Consider the following 22,222-nt stretch of genomic DNA (forward strand, 5'->3'; position numbering starts at 1 on the left):
ACCTCCCTTGCCCTCCCCTTCCCCTCCCTCGTAACGAGCATTGGTTAACTCCCCTCTCCCCTCCCGCCACTCCTGAGGCCTAGCCTTGTGCTAGCTACATCTTTGCCTCTGTGATGTAAGTATACAATCTTATGCCTGACACAATGGCTAAAGCAAAACATTATTTTCTCATTATTTTCTCCCTCACAAGCCACCCCCTTTTTAATGATCACTTTTTTGCTGAAGCCCCTGGTTTGGTTATCTGTCTGGCCAGTGGGGGCTGGTCCCTCTTGGCAGAGCAGTTATATTGCAATGTAACAGTTACACTCCAGTCCTGTTATTTTGCGAACTCGTGTTTGTGCTGAGCTAGGCTTATTCCAAAGTTTTAGGTCCTTGTTTCCTGCTGAGGCCCGTAGCTTTGCTAGCTTGTGCAAAGTAAGATGTCGGTCTTCTTCTGGTCTTTTCTGATCTTGCCTCCTTAGGACCATGATCTCCCGGGTATCCTATTCTTTCTCTAGCAGCTGCTAGGTTTGGGTTCACTGGCATTCTGACCATCTGCATTCCTACTACTACGTTAGCAATTAACCTGATAAAACAGGGAATAACACAAGGTATAAGCAATAATCCAGCAAAGGCACATAATAGAAAGAAGCCCATCTTTTTCCACCAGGTTTTCCCAAATAAGTTATCCCATCACTGAGAATCCCACATTGCATTCCATTTCTGTATTAGCACATGAGCAAACTTTCTGATGGTTGAGCCTATGTTCCTAAATTTTGGACAATCCAGCAGTTTGTGTTCCACCAGGGAGCCTTTCCGGACATTTTGTAGGTTTATCAGAATAGCATGCCATATTGAGCCAGAGATGATGAGTGAAACCCCAGTAACTTTTTCCAGCAACTTTCCAGGTTCCATGGCATTTAATGCCAGAGTCAGCTAAAATAGAAGGTTTACTAGGACTAAATTATAATCCAGGCAGTAAAATTTAAATTATTAATTTTCAGAACAGATTATCTTTTAAGAGTTAATTTTAGAGAGCTACTTCTCTGTATTACAGCCCAGTCCCTGGGAAGTGACTCCACTGATCCTTTAATTCAGGTTGCATGTGACCACCCTCTGTCTGTGCTGTGAACTGCTGTCTCAATTGTCAAGTGTATTTGAAAAGGACCTTCCCATGTCAGTGTCAAGGAGTCATTTTTCCAAGATTTTATCAATACCCAATCTCCCAGTTTCACCTGATGGATGTAAAAGTCCAGGAGTGAGGTTTGGGGCAGCAACCCCTTTCTTCTAAGATCTGCAAAAGAGAGCATTATTGCCTGCAAATAATTTTTAAGATACAGGCCATTTGTTTCAGGAACTGGCAACCCTTCCTCCCTTCCCAGATAAGGTAATCCAAACAACATTTCACAAGGAGACACTCCCATAAGTTTTCTTGGAGCAGTTCTAATTCTTAGTGTTTCTAAAGGTAAACACTTGGTCCATGGCAGTTTAGTTTCAATGATTAATTTAGTAATACGGGTTTTAAGTGTAGCATTCATCCTTTCAACACATCCCAAACTTTGGGGATACCAACAAGTGTGGAAGTTCCAATTTGTATCTAAAGCCACACACACAGTCTGTAAGGTTTTTGATGTGAAGTGAGTCCCTGTATTAGAGTCTATCCTCTCAATTACTCCATATCTGTTCTGACAGAATTTTAGGCACATTAGAGGTGGTAGCACTTGCAGTGGGAAAAGCCTCTACCCAGTGGGTAAGATCATTGACTATTACCAGTAGGTATCTCCATTACTGTACTGAACAATCTACATGTATGCTCTGGAAAGGTCTAAGAGCCAAGGTTCTTCCCCCACTAGGGGTTTTACTCATCACTTTCTTATTCATCTTTTGACAAATCAAGCACTGTTCAGTCATTTGTTTGGCTACTGTGTAAACTCCCACACAGCAGTAAGTTCTTAAAAATTTATCATATAGTGCTTGAGTTCCCCTGTGTGTTCCTTGCTGTAGCTTAATTAATATTTCTCTAGTAATGGCCTTGTTCAATATTTGCCTCCCATCTGGTAATAGCCACCTGCCTTTCTGAGTCTTTACACCTCCCATCTTCTGTAAGAATTCCTCTTCCACCTTAGTAAACAGCAGGGTTTTTATATTCTTTACTTTGCTGCTAGGTGTTAGAGCAAGCATTTTGGTTTCTTTTTCTATGGTGGCTTCCTTAACCAACTGATTTCCCCTTATTTCCAGAGTCCCTCCTTTGCTGTAGTTCATGTCATGGGACATCAGAATCTCCTCAGGCAGATCAAGAGCTTCCACAACTTTACTTAGAGTAGCCACTCATGTACTAATTCCTTTCCTCTAGAGGAAATTAATCCACGCTCCTTCCAGATTTTCCCAAAAGTATGTATTATCCTAAAAGCATATTTGGAATCTATATAAATTGTTCCTTTCTCTCCTCTGTGTAGCTCCAAGACTTGCTTCAATGCATGTAATTCACATGTCTGGGCCGATCAGTTGTTGGGCAATCTTCCTTTCTTCAGTAAACTACTCTGCTCACCATCCACAACAGCATAACCATTATAACACTTCCCATTTATACATCTTGATGACTCATTGATAAAGATTCTCTTTCCATTGACTAAGGGGATTACCCATAAATCTTCTCTAACTTCTTCTTTATATCAGGCCAGGCTTTAGTGACAAAGTTCATCTTTAACGATTTCTGACCAATATAACTCTCAGGATCAACTCCTGAGTATTGCTGCATGTTCTTTTTAAGCCTCTGTAACCACGCAATAGGTGACTCGTCTTTTTGCTGCTTATTTTCAAATGCTTTCTCAAAATTCTGCCCCTTTGGCACCACCTCCTTTATTCCTCCGATTACTAGCCTCTTGCAATCAGACATACTACTTTTCCCTTCAATTGTATTTTGGTCCCACTCAGGTCTTACTATGGGAAACTTCTGCTCACCAGGTACTCTTCCCTATACATTAGGTGGGTCTTCTCTCTCCCAAATTCTTATTCCTGCAGTCCATATAATTTGCCTTTCCTCTGCTGTGAATAAGGTCCCCAAAATAGAATGCATTTCATGACAGGTATAGATTTTTGGACCCAGAAATTCATCTAATTGTTCTGCCAATCCTAAAGGGTCGTTTAGCATCTTACTCGCTTCTTTTTTAAATTCTCAAATTTCAGCACTCATCAGTGGTGCATTAACAAACCCTAACCCCCCTTGTGCTCCACACATAAGCACTTCTCGCAAGGGAAACATCTGTGTTGCTGTACTAGCAATGGAGGTCATATCTGAAGAGGGAAACAGAAAGTTTTGAATATCCCTTTCAAATTGCTCTAACTCAGTGGTCTGAGTTCTGCGCATCGTTTGAATCGAAGGAGCCATCTCATTTCCTCCCTCTATGTGATCAGTCCCACCGTGCTCATCAGCCCCTCCTTCTAAAGCTGCGGCATTCAGTTCTCCCTCTGGTGCACAGGAAGCGGGCAAATTATTTAAAGGGTCTCATTTTCCCCTTTTGCTCTCCTCCTTACTCTCCTTGAAATTCCTAGCCACAAAGAGAGACCAGCTCCCTTTCCAACAGGAGGCATGATCACTTTCATCTTGATCAGAAGGTCTCTTGGTGTTTATACTGATTTAAAGCCTGACAGATCCAATTCTCTGATGACCCATATTTCAGCCAATATAATGGGTCAGATCTAATAGGTTCCTTAGTCCACTCAAACATACAGTACGGTATCATTTTCTTTTTATCATTTCCCTGGGTGCAAGACATACCCTCTGGGCCCCAGTCCCTGAGCATTCTCCCCAAAGGACTGTCGGGAGGTATGCTCGGAGCGAAGTCTTTCGGCTTCTCTCCCCTCTTTCCATGCTTCTTACTAGGCCTATTCCCCATCTCTTAAAATCCCACAGAACGCCTTTCGTCACGACCCATCTCGCTTCGTCCCTTCACCCACCGCTCTCCTCACAGAGGGACAGAACTGCGGTTAGAAGGACTGCACAATCACTTTGCAGATAAATCTGCATCTCAGCCACACATACTCAGTCCTGCTATTCCCAGACACCCAAATAGTACTTAACAGTCACTTTTCTTACCTGGGTTCTGTGCACAGGTATTATCGGCTGCCGCACATATACTCTATAGTCTTTTCTCACATCTCTTCCCCCATTTGCTTTGGGAGTCCTCCATCTGAGCCTCACCTGCAGCCCTCATGAAGCACGACAACGGGTCAGGGGCTGCTGAAATCAGCAGGCCACGTCTTCCCCTATTCCCATTGTCCCGCTCCACAGAGTCAGAGGTCAAGTCTCCCGGACAATTCCCCAAATTTTGAGAAATACTCACCAATAAAGCTGAAAGAGGACAAAGTCATCGAAGCAAAACTATACATTAATATAAACACGTCAGCTGAGTCAGGTGCATCTCACTGAGGAGACACACCTCCCCCTAAAATGCACAAACTTTTTTATACCCTTCCCTGGCTGGCGGGGGTCCCTGTCCCCTTTCCCACTGGCTGGGTACTCAGGAACTTACATTCTTTCTGACCACCTATGGCACTCAAACCAACACTTCCCTTGCCCTCCCTTTCCTCTCCTTCATAACAAGCATCGGTTATCTCCCCTTTTCCTCCCACCACGCTCCCTCCTGAGGCCTGGCCTTGTGCTAGCTGTATCTTTGCCTACGTAACATTAAGTATACATTCTTATGCCTGAAACAAAACATTATTTTATCTCTCACAATAGAATCATGAAATGGTTTGGGTTGGAAAGGACCTTAAAGCCCATCCAGTTCCACCCCCCCACCATGGGCAGGGACATCTTCCACTAGACTTGGCGGCTCCAAGCTCCATCCAACCTGAGCTTGGACACTTCCAGGGATGGAGCAGCCACAGCTTCTCTGGGCAACCTGTACCACCTCACCACCCTCATCATAAAAAGCTTCTTCCTTATATCTAATCTGAATCAACATTGTTTCTGTTTGAAGCCATTCCCCCTTGTCCTGTCTCTCCAAGTCCTTGTCCAAAGTCTCCTCACATCTTGTCGGCTCCCTTCAGTTACTAGAAGGCCAAAATCAGGTCACCCCAGAACCTTGTCTTCTCCAGACTGAACAATCCCAATTGTCTCAGCCTGTCCTCATAGCAGAGCTGTTCCATCCATCTGATCATCTTGGTGCCTCCTCTGGACTCGCTCCAACAATTCCATATCCTTCCTGTGCTGAGGGCCCAGAGCTGGAGGCAGCTCTGCAGGTGAGGTCTCACCTAAGCAGGGCATAGGGGCAGAATCCCCTCCCTTGACCCCTCTTTTAACCCTCATCCTCCTGTTTAACACCTCACCAGCTGCTCCCCTTCCATACCTATGAGAAGGAGCCTGAGTAATTCTGTATCCATAGAAATGACAGAATGGAAGATAAACTCCCCAGATTTCCTGACTACCACACCTTAGGTGAAAAGTTCTTCATAGGTCATGCAGTGCAGTCCAGCTTTGGGTGGTGCCATTGAATCAAAGAGGCTTCCAAAGCCCAGATTGCTGTTATTTATCTCTTACAGGTGCCTTCATCCTAAATGATGCTTATAAAACATCCAACACACATATATATTGTATTTTAAACAGTATCCCTTACAAATGGCAAATCTATCTAGAAATTCCTGTCTATGTACTTTTTATTCTTCTCTTTAACGCATTCTTAAAATTTGATCTCAAGGTCAGACCAATGGGTCTGAAGATAGCAGATATCTTTCCCTCAATTTTTTTAATCACTATTCCACAAACTAAAGACTCAACTAATGTTACTTTCTATTACTAGCTCTTCACCTTCTTCACCCTATTTCTAAAACTGCTCTTAAAAGATTATGATACACCTGCTCAAGGGTAAAATTCTATTCTAATTAGATGAAGAAAAGGTTTTAAAAGTGAATTAAGGATATAGAGGATACAATAAAACTTCTGAAAATCTAATCAAAGCATTAAGATTAAAAGAGTAGCAATGAAAAAGGCAGAGAATCTCATTTGAACCAGTGAAGGTGAATGCCATCAGTATATAAATAATCAGGACAATGTACAACATGGACTGTTTTAGGGGCAGCACAATCCAAACGTTATGACTAGGAGTCCTACATACTCCCTCTGTGCATGTAAGTAACACGATATATATGCATGGTGTCCCATGTTCTCACTTCCAGCGCTTGGGATGAGCTCTGCAGTTTAACAGTCAGCTTGGGAAAGGACTCACCATTCTCCAAAAGCTTGGTGTGGAAACAGTTCTCTAAAAGCATATTCAAATTGGCAGGTAAGACTCTGATGGTACCCAGTCTCTGTCTGCAGGGGCTGCAAAGTACCTCCTTGTACCCAATCAGCTCAGCATCACAGCTGTTATCACTTCATCAATCAGTCCTGTAATTCTATCCTGTATTAGCTCACTTGGAGAGGAAGTGTGCTACACCCTTCTGAACCGAAACTTCAACAAAAACACAGCAAACAAGTCAAGATACAAACCACGACTATGGAAAAAAAAACAAAACCCAAAAAACCCCCAAACCAGACCAAGTGATGCACAGCAATCTCCCTTCCCCATTTTCAATCCTGTTGCAATTTGCTGCCACTAGTTTGCTATGGATGTCACCAGGAAGCAAGGACAGCAGGGAAGATTGCTGTAGTAGTTTTGGCTTTATTTCCACATGGAATCACACAATATCCTGAGCTGGAAGGGACCGACAAGGACCACTGAGTCCAGCTCCTGGCTCTGCACAGGACACCCCAACAATCCCGCTCTATGCTTGAGCGCATTGCCCAAATGCTCCTGGAGCTCTGGCAGCCTTGGGACCATGATCATTCCCTGGGGAGCCTGTTCAGTGTCTGACCACCCTCTGGGGGAAGAACCCTCTTCTGATATCCACCTAACCCTCCCCAACACAGCTCCAGCCATTCCCTTGGGTCTTATCACTCATCACAGAGTAGAGATCAGAGCTGCCCCTCGGGAGGAGCTGCAGTTCACAGTGAGCTCTGACCTCAGTCTCCCCTTCTCTCCTGCAGGAATATTTCTGAAGATGACCTGGAATAAGACTGCATGTGGCATTTTGCCACCATTTATGTTTAGTTCAGTGCCCATTTAGAACAAACACATCCTGGGCAGTCTGTGGGTAGGGTACCTCAAAAGGCAGCTCATAACATTTTATTTACATTTTTGGATCCTAAGTGGGATTTAATTTCAAAATCCCACACCTGAAGTGTTTGCATTCAGTTTACATGTCAGGAAATATCTCGAACAGTACCACCACCAGCAATGTTTTAATATATTTTACTGTATAATCAGTAAGACCTTTGCTACCAAGATGAGGATGAGATGATACATAATATACTTCATATTACATATATCAAAATTACTTTGTACAACTATTTCACGCTGCTGACCTGTCCTCTTTTCTCCTTAGCTCCATTACTTAAATAGAACACTATATATTAAGGAACATAAGTGACATGCACAATAATTACTTTGACGCCACATCTCAGTAATTGTAGAGCTTTACCTACACTACAAATGTTTTACACATACTAGGTACAGAAGTAGCTGCCAAAAGAAAAACAACCCAAAAAGAAAATTTAGAAACTTACCATTCCTACTATTTTCACTCATCACAGAAGTTACAGCAACACACAGCTCACTGGGGCCAAACTTTTCAAGAGTTTGTTTTTAAAGACCTAATAATGAACATATACAACTCATAAAAAAAGCTTATAAAAAGACTCAAAGTCATCAGAGGAGAACCTCTGTTGAAATGCAAGTCAGTCATGGTAGAGAGAGAGAGAAAAATATGTGCATGTGTACATATTTTACCCCATTAAAATTATAGCTATCTGGCTTTGGTTTTCGTTTTTTTTTTTTTTTTTTTTAATTTAATTGGAGATTAAATGGACAGCATCTTGCCCCAAGTCACAGTCCTGACCTGCCGTTAATCTTCAGCCAATCAACAGCCCAGCCTGTCAAAGGGCTTCCAATGCTCAGTTTGACCACCAGGCACAGTACCTTTCAACTGCTCTTATCACATGTTTAAGTTAGGAAAACTTTAAAACTTCCCACAAGGCTTTCTGACCTCAAAATGAATGTTTTTTCTTCTTCAGATATGACAGTTACCACAGAGATCATCCATAGTGGTTTATCCCCTCCAGCATCAATGGGTAGTGGCCTTCATCTGCCTACTTTCATATTTTCAGTGTGAATTTGCTCCTTCTGGTCACATCAGTCAAAAAATCGTTATGTTACAAGACACTAAGGAAACATCAATTTCAGTTGTGTCTATAGAATCCTGTTAATCTCCCTAAACCTGAAGAGAAAGATTTCCTTCAGTGAATGATGGAAATTGACTTACTATTTATTGAACTCACTACAGAAAAGCAAGACAGCCTTAATGCCCAGAGAGCCCTGCAAAGACTAGCCATGAAGGGCTCTGCTATAAAAAAAACCCCAAAACTGTAAATCAGTACAAAATGTATGAAAAATTCAAGTGCAGACAAAAATCAATAGACACATGCATGGTTGTCTCCTACAGAATTTCTTCTTCAAATCCACAGGTAAAAGCAGGAACCCTATGGAGACAGGCTGAGAGAGTTGGGGTTGGTTCAGCCTTGAGAAAGCTCCATAACGAAATTCCAGCACCTTCCAGAACCTAAAATGGCTCCAGGAGAGCTAGAGAGAGACCTGAGACAAGGACATGGAATGACAGGACAAGGCGGAATGATATTCCACTGCCAGAGGACAGGGTTAGATGGGATATCGGGAAGAAATTCTTCCTTGTGAGGGTGGGGAGGCCCTGGCACAGGGTGCCCAGAGAAGCTGTGGCTGCCCCATCCCTGGAAGTGTCCAAGGCCAGGCTGAATGGGGCTTGGAGAAACCTGGTCTAGTGGAAGGTGTCCCTGCCTATGGCAAAGGGGAGAACAGGATGGGCTTTAAGGTCCCTTCCAACCCAAACCAGTCTGTGTTTCCATGAACTAGACGTATGAAGTTACATCAACCTAAAAGAAAAAGGAAAAGACCTCCCTCCATGTTCCCTGGGAGAATCTCCAGCCCAGCCAGAGTGCCTGATCTCACTGGCACTGGTGATACCTCGTGTAAAACCTGTCTTACCATGGGTCACTGCTTGAGGAGGCCAAGTCTACAACATAGAGTGAGTCACCATACCTTCACGTCTGCACTTATGTTTCAATCCTACCTGCCTTGGGATACTGGAAAATCAGTGGGATTTAGACAGTGGGAATATAGCAAAGGATGTCTTCTCCTCCAGCACCATGTCCTATCTAATGCACAAACATCTTGCACTTGCAAGCAAGCAAAGCTCAGGCACAGAAGCCACTCTGATGCCTCAACCAGCTTTGATTTGATAACCAATTTTCACATTATGACTTTTTGTCTTTCAATACCACATGACGAATTCCCCTAAGTGCTGAATAGAGAAATTAAGATCCCATTTAAACTCCATCACTTTTAACACACAATATCCTTTTTCATCAGCCTCAGTGAAGATGATTTAGGCATATTTATAGCAACCTTCACCACATTTCTTCTGTAGGGCAGTATTATTCTCAGAATAGACAACTGAATACCAGTTACCATGCAAAACTGCCATTAAAATATGCTTTCAAACCTCCAAATTCCTATGTAAACAGAGTCGTCATCAGAACATCTTTAAAACATATAAATAATTTGTCCTAATTAATTGATAAAGAAGCTGAACCAAGGGGATTAGATGATGAACTGTACTTCCATTTGATTCCTGAAGTCTGTGGTCATCTGTTCTCAAGGGAACAGTAAAGTTAGAGGCTATAAAGTAATTTCAGCTTTTCCAGCTGGATCACACATTCCTGTTTCTACCAGAAATCCAAATCCCCATCCTCTCAAACATCAAACTTGTGTAGAAATTGTTATTGTACCATTCACATAAGGGAATTCTGCTGGTACTAACATTTGTCTGCTGTCCCAGAAATTCTCATCAGCTCAGGTACTCAGAAAAGCTGGAAATGATCCAGGAATTACTGGTTTAACATGCTTTCAGTAGCTGTTTTCCTTGGGCTCACCACATAAATTCAGATAAAACAGGTTAACAGACTATCAGCAGCATCCACAAGAAAATTAAAATTCCAGCAATATTAGCATGGATGTTTCAGAAAAAATGTGCATAGGCAGGAAGTCAAGTCCTGGTTTTGACTTTGAACCACATCAACACCTCCTCAAAATGATTCATCCTCCAGAAGTTGAACAAGGGTATAGTTAAACAGCCATTACTATTCCCAAAATGAAAACCAGTGACTTTAAAGAGTCCCTGCAACCTGTGCTTGTGAGAAACACACCGACCGACCCAAATTTACAGAGCTGCCTGTTATGTGTTTCAGTGTAATAAATCAAGCCCTTAACAAAAGTGCACTAACACACTGTCAAACGAGCAGGCAGCAACTATAAATAAATGCAGATGGAAATAGAGTGTATCTTGAACAACAATAAATTTCAACTTTTTCACCAAAACTAAAAGCAACTCACCCTACAATTCTGCCTGTTCCTGATGTCCCCTTGAAAAAAATTAAAATCACCAGTGACTTCAAAACTAATTATTTCCAACTACAATATTTAGAATGCAATACTTTGCTTCCAGTAAGCCAGCAACTTCGATGTATGCTCACAATTTGGATACAGTAGTATACTTTCTTCTAGCAGCACAAAAATCCTTAATAGGAAATAATGCTGGAGGTTTCCCTGTTTGTGTTGGTTTTTTTTTCTTGTTGCACTGGCCTGTCCAGTCAGCACTTCAGTTCCACACTACTCTGCAACTCAGGTCTTGCAAAGGCTGGAAATCTTTGTGGTATCACCTCTGCTGATTTCACAATCAAAAGCATGATCAAAGCATGTAGCAGGCAGACACTAGAGATCTAAGCTCTGAAATCACTATAAAATTCAAGTGACACTCTCCACTCTGGATTAATGGGAGATTGACTGTGTAAATTAATCATTAAACAGCCAGGTGCACAACTCCAGCAGGAAACATGCTGCACATTGCTGCAAGAAACCTTCACAAAACCACCTCAAAAAGTTTATTTTAGAGGAACTCAAACACATTTTTGATTGTAACAAGCCACGAAATCTAAAAGCTGTGCTCAGGGTAAACCTGAATCATAGATTTTCCCTAGATAGGGCAATTACATTCAAAATATCTGGGAGCAGTGCCATGACACCAACATGTGGAAAATGACCAAACTGTGGAAGGAAAGTGGTTATGACACAAGCACAAAGAAACTGAGGGGAAAAAAACACTAAACCCACTCAATACACAGCTAATCCACCGCAGGAGTAATTTTTTTCATTGCAATGACTGAAAACCAGCAGGGATAAAAACTAAACAGCTTTTAATCACAAAGTAATTGAAGACATGGTTATTCCTTCCCTTTACCATGAAATAATATTAAACCCAACCGAAATCTTCTGAATGTAAAAATAGCTCTCACTTTCTGTATTTGAGTTTATAAAAGGAGTTTACAAAAAACGCTAATTCATCTGTGCCAAGCTTCTTATCCTTTGAGTAGACAAGCACCACCTTGGAGAGTGGTATTAAATTTTCAAGCAATACAAACACTAATAAGAAAGTCTTCCAAAGAGTGTCTTCCTAGCACAGCTTTCCTTATTTTGTTTCCTTTCAGCCTACAGAAACTAGCAAGAAAAAAAATGAAGGTTTCTGAACATCAGGAAACAGAGGGCAAAGACAAATAATAGAAAATCTGGGATTTTCACAGCTGTATTTGTACATCCTGCCTAAGTCTCTAGGTAAAGCTGAGGCGCACTGTCTAATGGTAAAGGTCATTATGGATAATTTTCACCCCAAAGAGGATGCGTAACACCCTGTACCCACAAGAAGCAACAACCCCCTATTTAAATTTTTGCGACACGCACTGAGCACACCTGAGATGAGTTTGTGTACAGCAATGTTTTTACTTCTGCAGCTCTGAACCCAGCAGGCATGGCAGGGAATAAAAGGTAGTTTACACATCGGAAAACCCTTGGTTGGAATGCCCAGACCACCCCTGTCAGCATGGTGTCCCCTAAACCAGCTTAATTCCATTTCTGCATTTTCAGGGAACTGAAAATTCTGAATCTGGTGATACTGCAGGAAACTTGTTTTACCAAATGAAGCCATAACCAGGACCAGGAATGTTATCCAGATCCTGGGGTATCCAAGAAGTACTTCTCACAATCTGCTCTGGAGATCAGCTACCCCTCTTTAGCAGGAATATTGCTCAGTTTGTCAGTAAAGCATTTAAATTCTTCTTCATCATGCAATATGCACTAAGATGCTTATTATCAGCCCAAAACACAGAGTCCATTTTCTTTAAATTATTCTTCAAATCCCCCACTATGCCAGTGTCCCAAATTTAGGTTATCAGATTGCTACATGAAGCTTGTTCTGTGTGCAATTAAGGGCTCTTAACAACCCTAATGATGTCACAACTCTGCAATAAGGACAGAGCCCTTACATTCTGAATATCCCAAGCATTTCACATTCCTCAAGTCCAAACTGTGCCCAGAATTATCTGTATGCAGCACACATCCACCAAAACCTTGGCAAGCAACCTGCCTCTCCATCAAATAAATATTTATTTTAAGCAAAGGGAGGAAAAGTGACAGTCTCAAGTAGATCTAAAGGAACTTCTGCGAGGATCAGCCATAAACAAAGCAAGGGAACAAAAGCAGGAAACAAAAAGCAAACATCATTACTGCTTTGGTGTTTTCGGTGACTAAATGCATATTTCATTCAAAGCCGTGCACAAAAGCAAATTATCATCTCTGTTCACTGCTGTAAAATTGATTACCAAATATTCCAGCCCTACTTCCAAGATGCTGCAGAGGTTTAACGGGCAGATGTGAGCACGTGGCTGTGCAAGAACAAAGCACTGGCATAAAACTGCTGTGGTCCTTCTTACGGTGAATTCCAGTTTGGAGCAACTCCCTCCTCCCCCAAAACTACTTCACTTACAAAATCACATAATTCTCAACCGATCTTCTGCCTGTTTTACTCTGGTTTTTTCCTGTGCTTTAGAAGATGTGATTTAAAAGCTCCTACTTGCTGGGAATATTTTGAGTGCAGGAAGAAAAGCAAAGCTCCACCTGATCAAGAAGGTAATTCCAAGTGCTGCACTTAGAACTTCAATTTGGAAAAAAATTCTTCAAGGAAACTGTTCAAGAAAAGACCACCCAAGGGTATCCTAAATTAATACAGTAAGACAACAGCTTGGTCAGCAGCAGCATTATCTAAATATAGGATTTTCAGCACAGATTTCATAGACATGTTAGACGCAGGAAGCTCAGGGTTTCAAATTTGATTGCTCACAAAAGCTTCAGAGGAACAAGCCAGGAAAGTCAAATCCAACACATGCGTTCCAAATATTATTTAAATTTATCAGGACACAGAATAAAAAGATTGCTAGTCCTTGATTTTTTTTAACTAAAGAAAGTAACAATTTTCTGTAAAAACAGTGCTAATCTCAGTCATTTTTTGGTATTTCAATATAAGTTATTTACATTAAATGTAAATTGATGAAGATGTTAACGAACACCTGGTTGGACCTGAGCTTATTTTATTAGTTGCCAAGAGTGGCTGCTCTATTCCTGGAAGTGTTCAAGATCAGGTTGGACAGGGTTTGGAGCAACCTGGTCTAGTGGAGGGTGTTCCTGCCCATGGCAGAGGGTTAGAATGAGAAGAACTTTAAGGTTCCTTCCAACCCAAACCATTCTGTGATTATTTTGCATCCATAACAAAAAGAACAACTGAGACTGAAATACTGGAAAAATCTAGAGTAGTGTCAGACAACTGCTAAGGGACTCGGGTATTCCCTGATACATACAGAAACAGAGAAATGAGACAGAAATGGTGACTGCTGCAGATAAGGAAGTGTTTGTAAGTCTAAGTCAGTGATATGTTCCTGGATTTGGCAGGCAGAGGAATGTTATCCTTTATCTGCTCTGTTCCAGGAGGTCTCAATGCTCAGATGTGCTCAGCAGGAAGACAGGAACAGGACAGGACTTACTCCTCTCTCTCACAGGTTAAAACCATGACGTGTTCAATAATTCCAACAACTAAAGCTCCAATAGGGAAGGCACTGGATATGTGTGAAGCAGAGCTGTTTCGTTTGACTGCTCTGAATTTTCCACTACTGCCTCCTTACTATAAAGCAGATTGAAAATAAGCAGTGAGCTTATTGCAAACATTAACAAAACCTCCCGCAAGTCAAATATTTATGCTGGTCATTTAGTGCACAGCAAAACCTGCAGAACAACTCCGATATTTCAAAAACACTGAATTATTTCACAGATGAAGTTTTGGTCTTAAAACAGCCCTAGCAAAATATCAGATCATCCAATAAAACAGTGAGAGGAGCAATAACACAGAATTCAGATTAAATATTAGCCATGAGTTTCTCAATGAACTGTCATTTAAACAGAATCATGGAATGGTTTGGGTGGGAAAGGACCTTAAAGACCATCTAGTTCCACACCCCTGATATGGGCAGAGACACCTTCCACTAGACCAGGTTGCTCCAAGCCACAAAACATATAATATTTGTATATTATATACACATATGGATAGACAGAAATATAGATACGCATGCATTAAGATAACCACACATACCTTCAAGAACTAAATAAAAGCCTGTATTTGTTCTTTTTTCTCAGCACATTCATTAAAATTGATGATGTTTAAGTATTTCCTATTTGAATAGCTTATTCTTTTTTATCAGTGCACAGTGTTTGAGCAAGCCTTTCATTAAGCAGTATGGAAGAGAAAACCATTTTAAAGCACAACAATATCCTAATGAAAAGGGAGAAACAGAATGGGGATCAGGCACAAATGCAGCCCCCAGATCTAATTTGAGCACTTAAACTGATTTGATTCAAATTGTCAACATCCTTGGATCTGTTAAGCAGCTTCCTGACCTTCCTAAATCCTTAAACTGCCTCAGGTAGCTTTTAAAAGACAATCGCTTGTATATAAGCTTTTGACCAAAAGTTCCTATTACTTTAACAAAGAGAATTGTGATAGTTCTCTTCCAGCTCACAACTCTTTCAGGTTGGGATTTATACAAATCTAGAGATGAAATTCCTCTTCACTGTAATATTCTTTGACCAAGGACACTCTATAACCACCAAGTCCTTCATAACATTTAATCAGCAACACATAACTCCTCCCATTATATTAATGAAAAGGGAGTTTAACTCTAACCCTTTTTTTTTTACTCTCCAACTGTCAGGTTGCATGGTTAAGTCCTGCTTAGCATTTGCCATCTCCCACCACAAAAAAAGTATTACCATGAAAGGAACACCAGTGCCTTTACATACAAAATCCATATTCCTGGAATCATTGCGTATTTCATTACATAGTCAAAATATTATTTTCAGCTACAGTCATACATCAAACTGCCCATCAGTGAGCCTACACACACAATCCACATAACACTGACTGTTCAAGAAGTCAATCATTATCCTGAATTTGTTAATCTAACCCTTTACAATCTCAGGACAATAAATCTATGTGAACCAGAGGTAATTTCTTATCCTGTGCTTTATCCACCTTGTCTGGTGAGGAGCAGCTGAGGGAGCTGGGGGGCATCAGCCTAGAAAAACAGAGGCTCAGGGGGTTAGAATGGGAAGAGCTCATTCTCACTCCCTCACTCTCTAAAACTCCCTGACAGGAGGGTGCAGCCAGGAGGAGTCAGGCTCTACTCCGAGAGAACAAGGGACAGAACCAAGAGGAAATGGCCTCAAGTTGCACCTGTGGCAGGGGATTAGACTGGATATTGGGGAAAATTTCTTCATGGAAATGTTGGTCAGGCACTGGAACAGGCTGCTCAGGAAAGTGGCTGAGTTCCCATCCCTGAAGTGTTCAAAAAACATGTGGATGTGGTTAACAGTGGTCTTGGCAGTGCTGGGGGAGCGGTTGGACTCAATGATCTTAGAGGGCTTTTCCAACCTTAATTCCATCTGCTAATTAGGCAGCTGGCTGACACAACTCAATTTAGGCAGGACAAGAGGTTGTGTCACCGAGCTGCAGATAGTGCTTTGAAGAAGCTGTTAACCAAGTGTGCAGAATCGTTTTGATTGTACAATACTCAATGCTGCCGATTTCACTCTCAAGTTTGGAGCTCCCAAGCTCCCACTGCTCCAAATGTTAACTCAGGATGCTGCTGCAGCTCTGTGACTGGAGAATTTCTCATCCCTCCCAGCAGTAGCTCCTCTCCTGCCCATATCATGCAGCTTGAAGCCCACAGCAGCCTCCAGCCAGCCGAGAGCCCACTGAAGGTTTGTACTGAAATAGAAGACAAGCACATCAGGCACATTCTGTGTTTTCTATTTCAGCTTCCATTAACACCAAGGTGTTTATCTTTGAACAACTAAAGTGGCTGGTTCCACATCTTAAAAAAAAGTCACCTGAAGTCCTTCCTAAATCAGCCTTCTACCGCTAAAGAGCACCACTGATCTGGGGTATATGTCACTTAAACATCTAACTGCAGTCTAAAACAGACCCAAAACTTTTTCTCAGGGAAAAAGGGAAACAGAATATTAGCAGACTGCAACTCGATGCTACAATGTTCATCCTTCACTGTGAACACAAGATGTGAGAGATTAGTAGGTTAGTGAAGCACAAGGTGTATCTTTACAATGTAAATGAAAATAGTCAAGGCCACAAATATAGTCATCATATACATCTAGGTAAGATAGTATTATTAACGTGCCAAATTTAATTACATCTCTCAGTCCAGCAGATAAGCACATGGAATATGCCACACTTAGAAAATAATTTTCACCTTCTCTTCTACTTCCCATTTGTACCTACAGCATCTAATAACACATCAAGTCCTTTAAAGCCAAACCCTTGACAATCGTGAACCAAAAAAAAACCTCTTGCAGAGCCATTTCTGACAGGACACAGAGCAAACTCAAGGCATGTGAAAGAAGACACATGATTGCAAAGCTCTGAACATTGCTCGCCTGCACTTCTCAGAGCTGCGAGTTTAAAAACATTACTAGAAACTTCAACTCCTTAATAAAATAATAAACAGAAAAATCATCTATAAAGAAAACATGTACTATATTTTCAGGCAAAATTTTAGACCAGAATTATATGTGAGAAAGAAACAAGTTTTATCAAAACAGGTAAGAGGATAAAAAATTGAGGTTCTATTAGCAGTGAATATATACCAATTCTTTTTTTCACCTGGCATCACCATTCAGAAAAGAAGCTTCTCAAATCCAGTCCCCTTAAAACGACAAAAAACCTAAGTTTCTCTAAGAAAGTAACAGGTATGAGGCTATTCCGTAAAGCTCTCTCCCAGCTAAAAGAAAATTCTTACCATGACAGTGGCAAAAAGACATGAAAAAGGCAGGTTTGGACTTCCAGGGCTTGCCTAGCCTGAAATTGTTTCTATACAAAACCCCTTTGCAAACTGTCTGCAACACACACCCATCTACAGACTGTCAATAAACAGGAATAAAAAAAGTTGAAATATTTTTCTTCCATGACTTTAGGTTATACAGACAGTTATCCTTCTCCCACATCCATAGGGAATGTCATCGAAGAGTGCTTGGTGCTTTCAGTAGCTCCCCAAGAAAGCAGTCACTGCCTAGGATAATCATCCTTTTCTCATTTCCTTCTTTTCCAGGAATCAGCCCTTCCCAGGGAATTCACCTAATGCATGCAGACACACACTAGCTCTCTCACTGCAACAGCTGACAAATCCAAGGCAGGTAACCATCTTAGAGAAACCCTTGCCATAACAAAGAAGCCAGGGAGCACTCCCAGCCTATTCCCAAGAAGATTTCCATTTTCTCATCCTGTGGGATAGACTTCAGACACACAACCCAACCAAGAAACCCAACACTAAAAGAACTGGCCCCAGCACTGCAGAAATGCACTTTCCATCATCATATAGCCCAAAAATCAGTGTCCTGTGCAGACACCCCTCATTCCCACACACGCACATTTGCACATGGCCTGGACCAGCGCAGAGCCAGGAGGGTTCCATCCCCCTGTCCAGAGCCCCCCCCCCCCCCCCCTTTAGCCTTTTTTTTCTCAAAAAAAATTACTCTGAAGCAGCAGGACTCTCCCAATGCCCTGTGTCCCATTCAATCCCCTCTCGCTGCCCAGTCTTGTCTCCCCACAAGCCCAGGAGCTTCTTTCCACCAGGCTGCTATTCCCACTGTCCTTCAACAAGAGCCAGCAGCATTAAAGCTCCAAAAGATGAGCCTCCCAAATATCAGCTACTCCCATAAGGATACTGCTTCTCTCCCCTTCACACACCTCTCCTGAAATAACCTTTAACCAAAACCAGCACCTGCTGATCTGCCCAGAAGAACTTCCTTAACCCCCCAAACACCTCTAGAGTCTCCACCCAGCCCTAACACCCACTTGCACACCCTTCCCCTCCAACCTGTTCTCAGTCTGATCTACTCTCATCTCCACATCAGTCCTTCTCCCCACCCAGGAATTGGTCCCACACCCACGCTGTCCTCCTCTGTCCACCTGCTCCTCACTGCTCTCACCTGCTTCCGCCTCCAGCCATACCCACACACAAAGCCTGCCCCCATTCTGCCACCATCCTTAGACTTCCATCTACACAGTCCCCAAACCTAACCCTGCTGCCAAAAAAAATATCCCCCTACCCACTCCCCTCTAGCCTTACTTTCTGTCCAGACCTACTAAAACTTAAACCCAACATTTTCCTGGCTCAGCAATCCATCACATCCAGACCCCCACTGATCCAGTGCCCTACAACCACATCCCTGCTCCTACACAGCCCCTGAAAGTCACAACTCATCACCAGTGACCCCTCTGCAACCCCAGCCAACCAACACCAAAAATTCAACCCCATCAGAGATGCCTTTCTGCATTACAAATATCCTGTACTCACCAACTGGGGCACTCAACACCCACATCCCATTGCTCCCAGACCTCCCGCAGGAAGCCCCAACCACTCACCTCCTCTGTGGACCTCCAGATCTAGCCTTCTACACTGTCACCCCATCACCCCATGCTGCCGTCACCTCTCAAGCCTGTCTCCGCACATCCACCTCTCTCTCTGCATCCAAATCCCTTTTGTCTCCCTGCATGGCTCCTGCCTATCCCTTTACATCCACATCCCACCTCACACTCTCATTGCCCTCAGACTCAGCCAGGGCCCCAGCCCCTCTTGTCCCCTCAACACACTCCTATCCTGCTCTAACACCTGCATCCTTACTGTCACCTGGACCTGTCCCTCACCTTTATCATCATTTGGACCTGCCTCTCATCTTTATCATCACCTGAGTGTCCCTCACCGTCCCCTTGACCTGCCACTCACCTTTACTGTCACCTTTACCTGCCGCTCACCTTTAACCTCACCTGGTCCCGCCCCTCACCTTTACAGTCACCCGGCCCTTCCCCTCGCACCACGACCCTACTGCCCTCACTCATCCCTGGACCCCCCCCTCAGCCTCCCACCCCCTCTGAGTGCCCAAACCTGCTTCTCGTACCCACCTCCCTGTTCCCCTCAAGTGCTCCTTTGGGCAATCTGACCCGGGCCACCGACCCATTCCTGTGTCCCCTCCTTTCTCCCTTGCCCCGTCCCTCACCCCCAGCCCTGCTGTGGCTGCCACACACTCCCCTCCGTACCCAAACCAGTCAGACCCTCATACTACGAGCCAACTCCTCACTCCAAACCAGCCCCTCACCTTTGAGCTACCCTTTCATCCCTGTACCCCAAACGTAACCCCTCACTCCTGAACCAGCCCCGAACACCGAACCAACCCCTCACCCCAAAACGGCCCCTCAACCCCCATCCACAGCGACCCCACGCGTCCCCGAACCCCGTCCCCCACCCCAGGACATGCCCCCGCCCCCCCCGCCCCGCGGGGTCTCACCTGAATCGCCCCCCGCAGTGCTGGCACTGGTCGCCCACCCAGCCAGGCTGGCACTCGCACTGCCCGGTGCCCGGCTGGCACCGCCCGCCGTTGGCGCACGGCTTGTCGCATTCCTTGGACACCGCCACCTCCTCGCCGGCGGCGGCGGCGGGGCCCAACACCAACAGCAGCAGCAGCGCCAGCAGCGGCGGCGGTGCCGGTGACCTCCCGCCCCGCCTGCCCGGTCCCCGCCGCGCCATCTGCGGCCGCTGCCGGGTCGGAGCGGGGCGGGCGGGGGGCGGCGGCACAACGCGGACCATCGGCCGCCGCGAGGCCTCCGCCGATCCCGCTACGGTGGCCGCGAGTGGGGGGAGAACCGGGGGGCGGGGCTAGTGACGTCACCCCCGCGGCCATGGCGGCGGGAGGGGGCGGATCAGGGGATCATAGAGTCACAGGATGGTTCCACTAATTACAATCCCTAGTTTAGAAAGAGTGGAAGCAATTCTTGGTTAGGTCCTACAGCTGCAGAACTCTTCACTTAGGGGTGAGTTTCTCGTCTCAGCAAGTTTAACAAGCAGAGTTTAAAGCACACGGCAATTCCCAAACCATGAAATGGCATTTCCCAGGAAATTAGTTGATTTAAAATTGGGCTGTAAAATGAAAGCCCCTTTACTGCTCTCCATTAGTTAAATATTACAGGTCAGAAAGCAGCAGCTGGCACAGATACAGCACAAGCACTGCCCCCAGTTAAAGGAAGGCGAATGAGAGTAAGAGAATCACAGAGTCATTGGGATCGGAAAAGACCTCCAGGATCACCAAGTCCAACCTGTGACACCTCCCTCCCCTCCCCCCCTCTCCCCACCTACCTTGTCAAACAGCCCAGAGAACTGAGTGCCACATCCGGTCATTCCTTGGACACCTCCAGGGATGGAGACTCCACCACCCCCCTGGGCAGCCCCTTCCAATGCCTGACAACCCTTTCCGTGGAGAAATTCCTGCTGGTGTCCACCCTGAGCCTCCCCTGGCCCAGCCTGAGGCCGTTCCCTCTCCTCCTGTCCCTGTTCCCTGCCAGCAGAGCCCGACCCCCCCCGGCTGCCCCCTCCTTTCAGGGACTTGTGCAGAGCCACCAGGTCCCCCCTGAGCCTCATCTGCTCCAGCCTGAGCCCCTTTCCCAGCTCCCTCAGCTGCTCCTGGGGCTCCATTCCCTTCCTCAACTCTATTCCCTTGCCTGGACACGCTCCAGCCCCTTAATGTTTGTCTTGAATTGCGGGGCTCAGGATTGCCCCCAGCACTGGAGGTGCCGCAGCAGTGCCGGCACAGGGGGCAGGCACTGCCCTGGGATGGAGCAGCCCTGTGCTGGGCTCCACTGCCCCCCATGGACTGTGGAAAGGGGTTGGCTGGGGGTCTTTCCCACCAGCATCCTGGGGATGTCACCATACCACAGGTGAGCCCAAAAAGGTCCCCTCAGAGGTGGGGTTGTGTCCCCCCTACCTCGGGAATGCTCCCCAATCACCCCACACACTGTGGGCCTGAGGCGTGGGGAGACGTTGAGGCTGAAGGGGAGGGAAAAGGAAATGTTCAATGTGAGGCTGAATGGGAATCTGAACAACCTAGGAAGCAATATGGGAAGAGATTTTTCCGTGTGAGGGTGTAAGGCCCTGGCACAGGTTGCCCAGAGAAGCTGTGGCTGCCCCATCTCTGGGAGTGTCCAAGGCTGGGTTGGACAGGGTTTGGAGCACCCTGGTCTAGTGGAAGGTGTCCCTGCCCATGGCAGGGAGTGGAATGAGATCAGCTTTAAGGTCCCTTCCAACTCAAACCACTCTGTGATTTTATGATTCTAATTGTGTAAGCAAAAAAAAGAGGATCTGAAAAAAAGGATACCCTCCTACCCTGGAAAAGCTAATGATCTCCAAGGATTTCTGGGTCTTAATTTGTAACAGCAAAGGCCTCAGCAAGGAAGAATAAAGAATTTAAAAGTCATCCTCTTCTGAATTTGTGGGCAAAGCAGCAAACTCTGCTGGACACACAGCAAGGATGTCCTTTGCAGCACAAAGGGTGAAAATTTCAGACCTTTCATTTTCAACAGAGTAAAAAAGGTGTGAGAAAGTTGACAGTGTTTGGAGTTTTTGGGTAACTGTTACCTTTGATCTGTCTCCAGCAATATGATTGTGTCTGGACTTACAGAAATAGTTTCGAGTGAGGAAAGATGTCAACAGCTGAGAATTTATTACTAAAAGAAATAAAAGAGAAAAAGATCCTATTCACATTTTTCCCTCTAAAAGGGTCACCATGGTTTAGGTGCAGCAATGCAAAGACAGCAGACTAGGTGGAAATAGCCAATT

General features: G+C 44.3%; 1 protein-coding gene and 1 long non-coding RNA gene across 2 annotated transcripts in view; both read right to left on the reverse strand.

The window, feature by feature from the left end:
* The window catches only part of ATRN (attractin), a 159,482-nt gene extending 139,259 nt beyond the window's left edge, over positions 1-20,223 (reverse strand). Inside the window, exon 1 of the mRNA XM_069014859.1 lies at positions 19,902-20,223. Coding sequence (XP_068870960.1) covers positions 19,902-20,200 — 299 coding nt within the window. The 5' untranslated portion in view covers positions 20,201-20,223. The remainder of the gene's footprint in view (positions 1-19,901) is intronic.
* On the reverse strand, positions 145-6,276 carry LOC138110136 (uncharacterized). Its single transcript, XR_011150793.1, has 3 exons — positions 6,207-6,276; positions 1,215-1,273; positions 145-565 (listed from the first exon to the last, which is right to left on the reverse strand). It is a non-coding gene; the product is annotated as an uncharacterized lncRNA (long non-coding RNA).
* Positions 20,224-22,222: the final 1,999 nt, after the last annotated feature.

Source organism: Aphelocoma coerulescens, chromosome 4 (genome assembly GCF_041296385.1).
Source record: "Aphelocoma coerulescens isolate FSJ_1873_10779 chromosome 4, UR_Acoe_1.0, whole genome shotgun sequence".
Classification (NCBI taxonomy): Eukaryota; Metazoa; Chordata; class Aves; order Passeriformes; family Corvidae; genus Aphelocoma; species Aphelocoma coerulescens.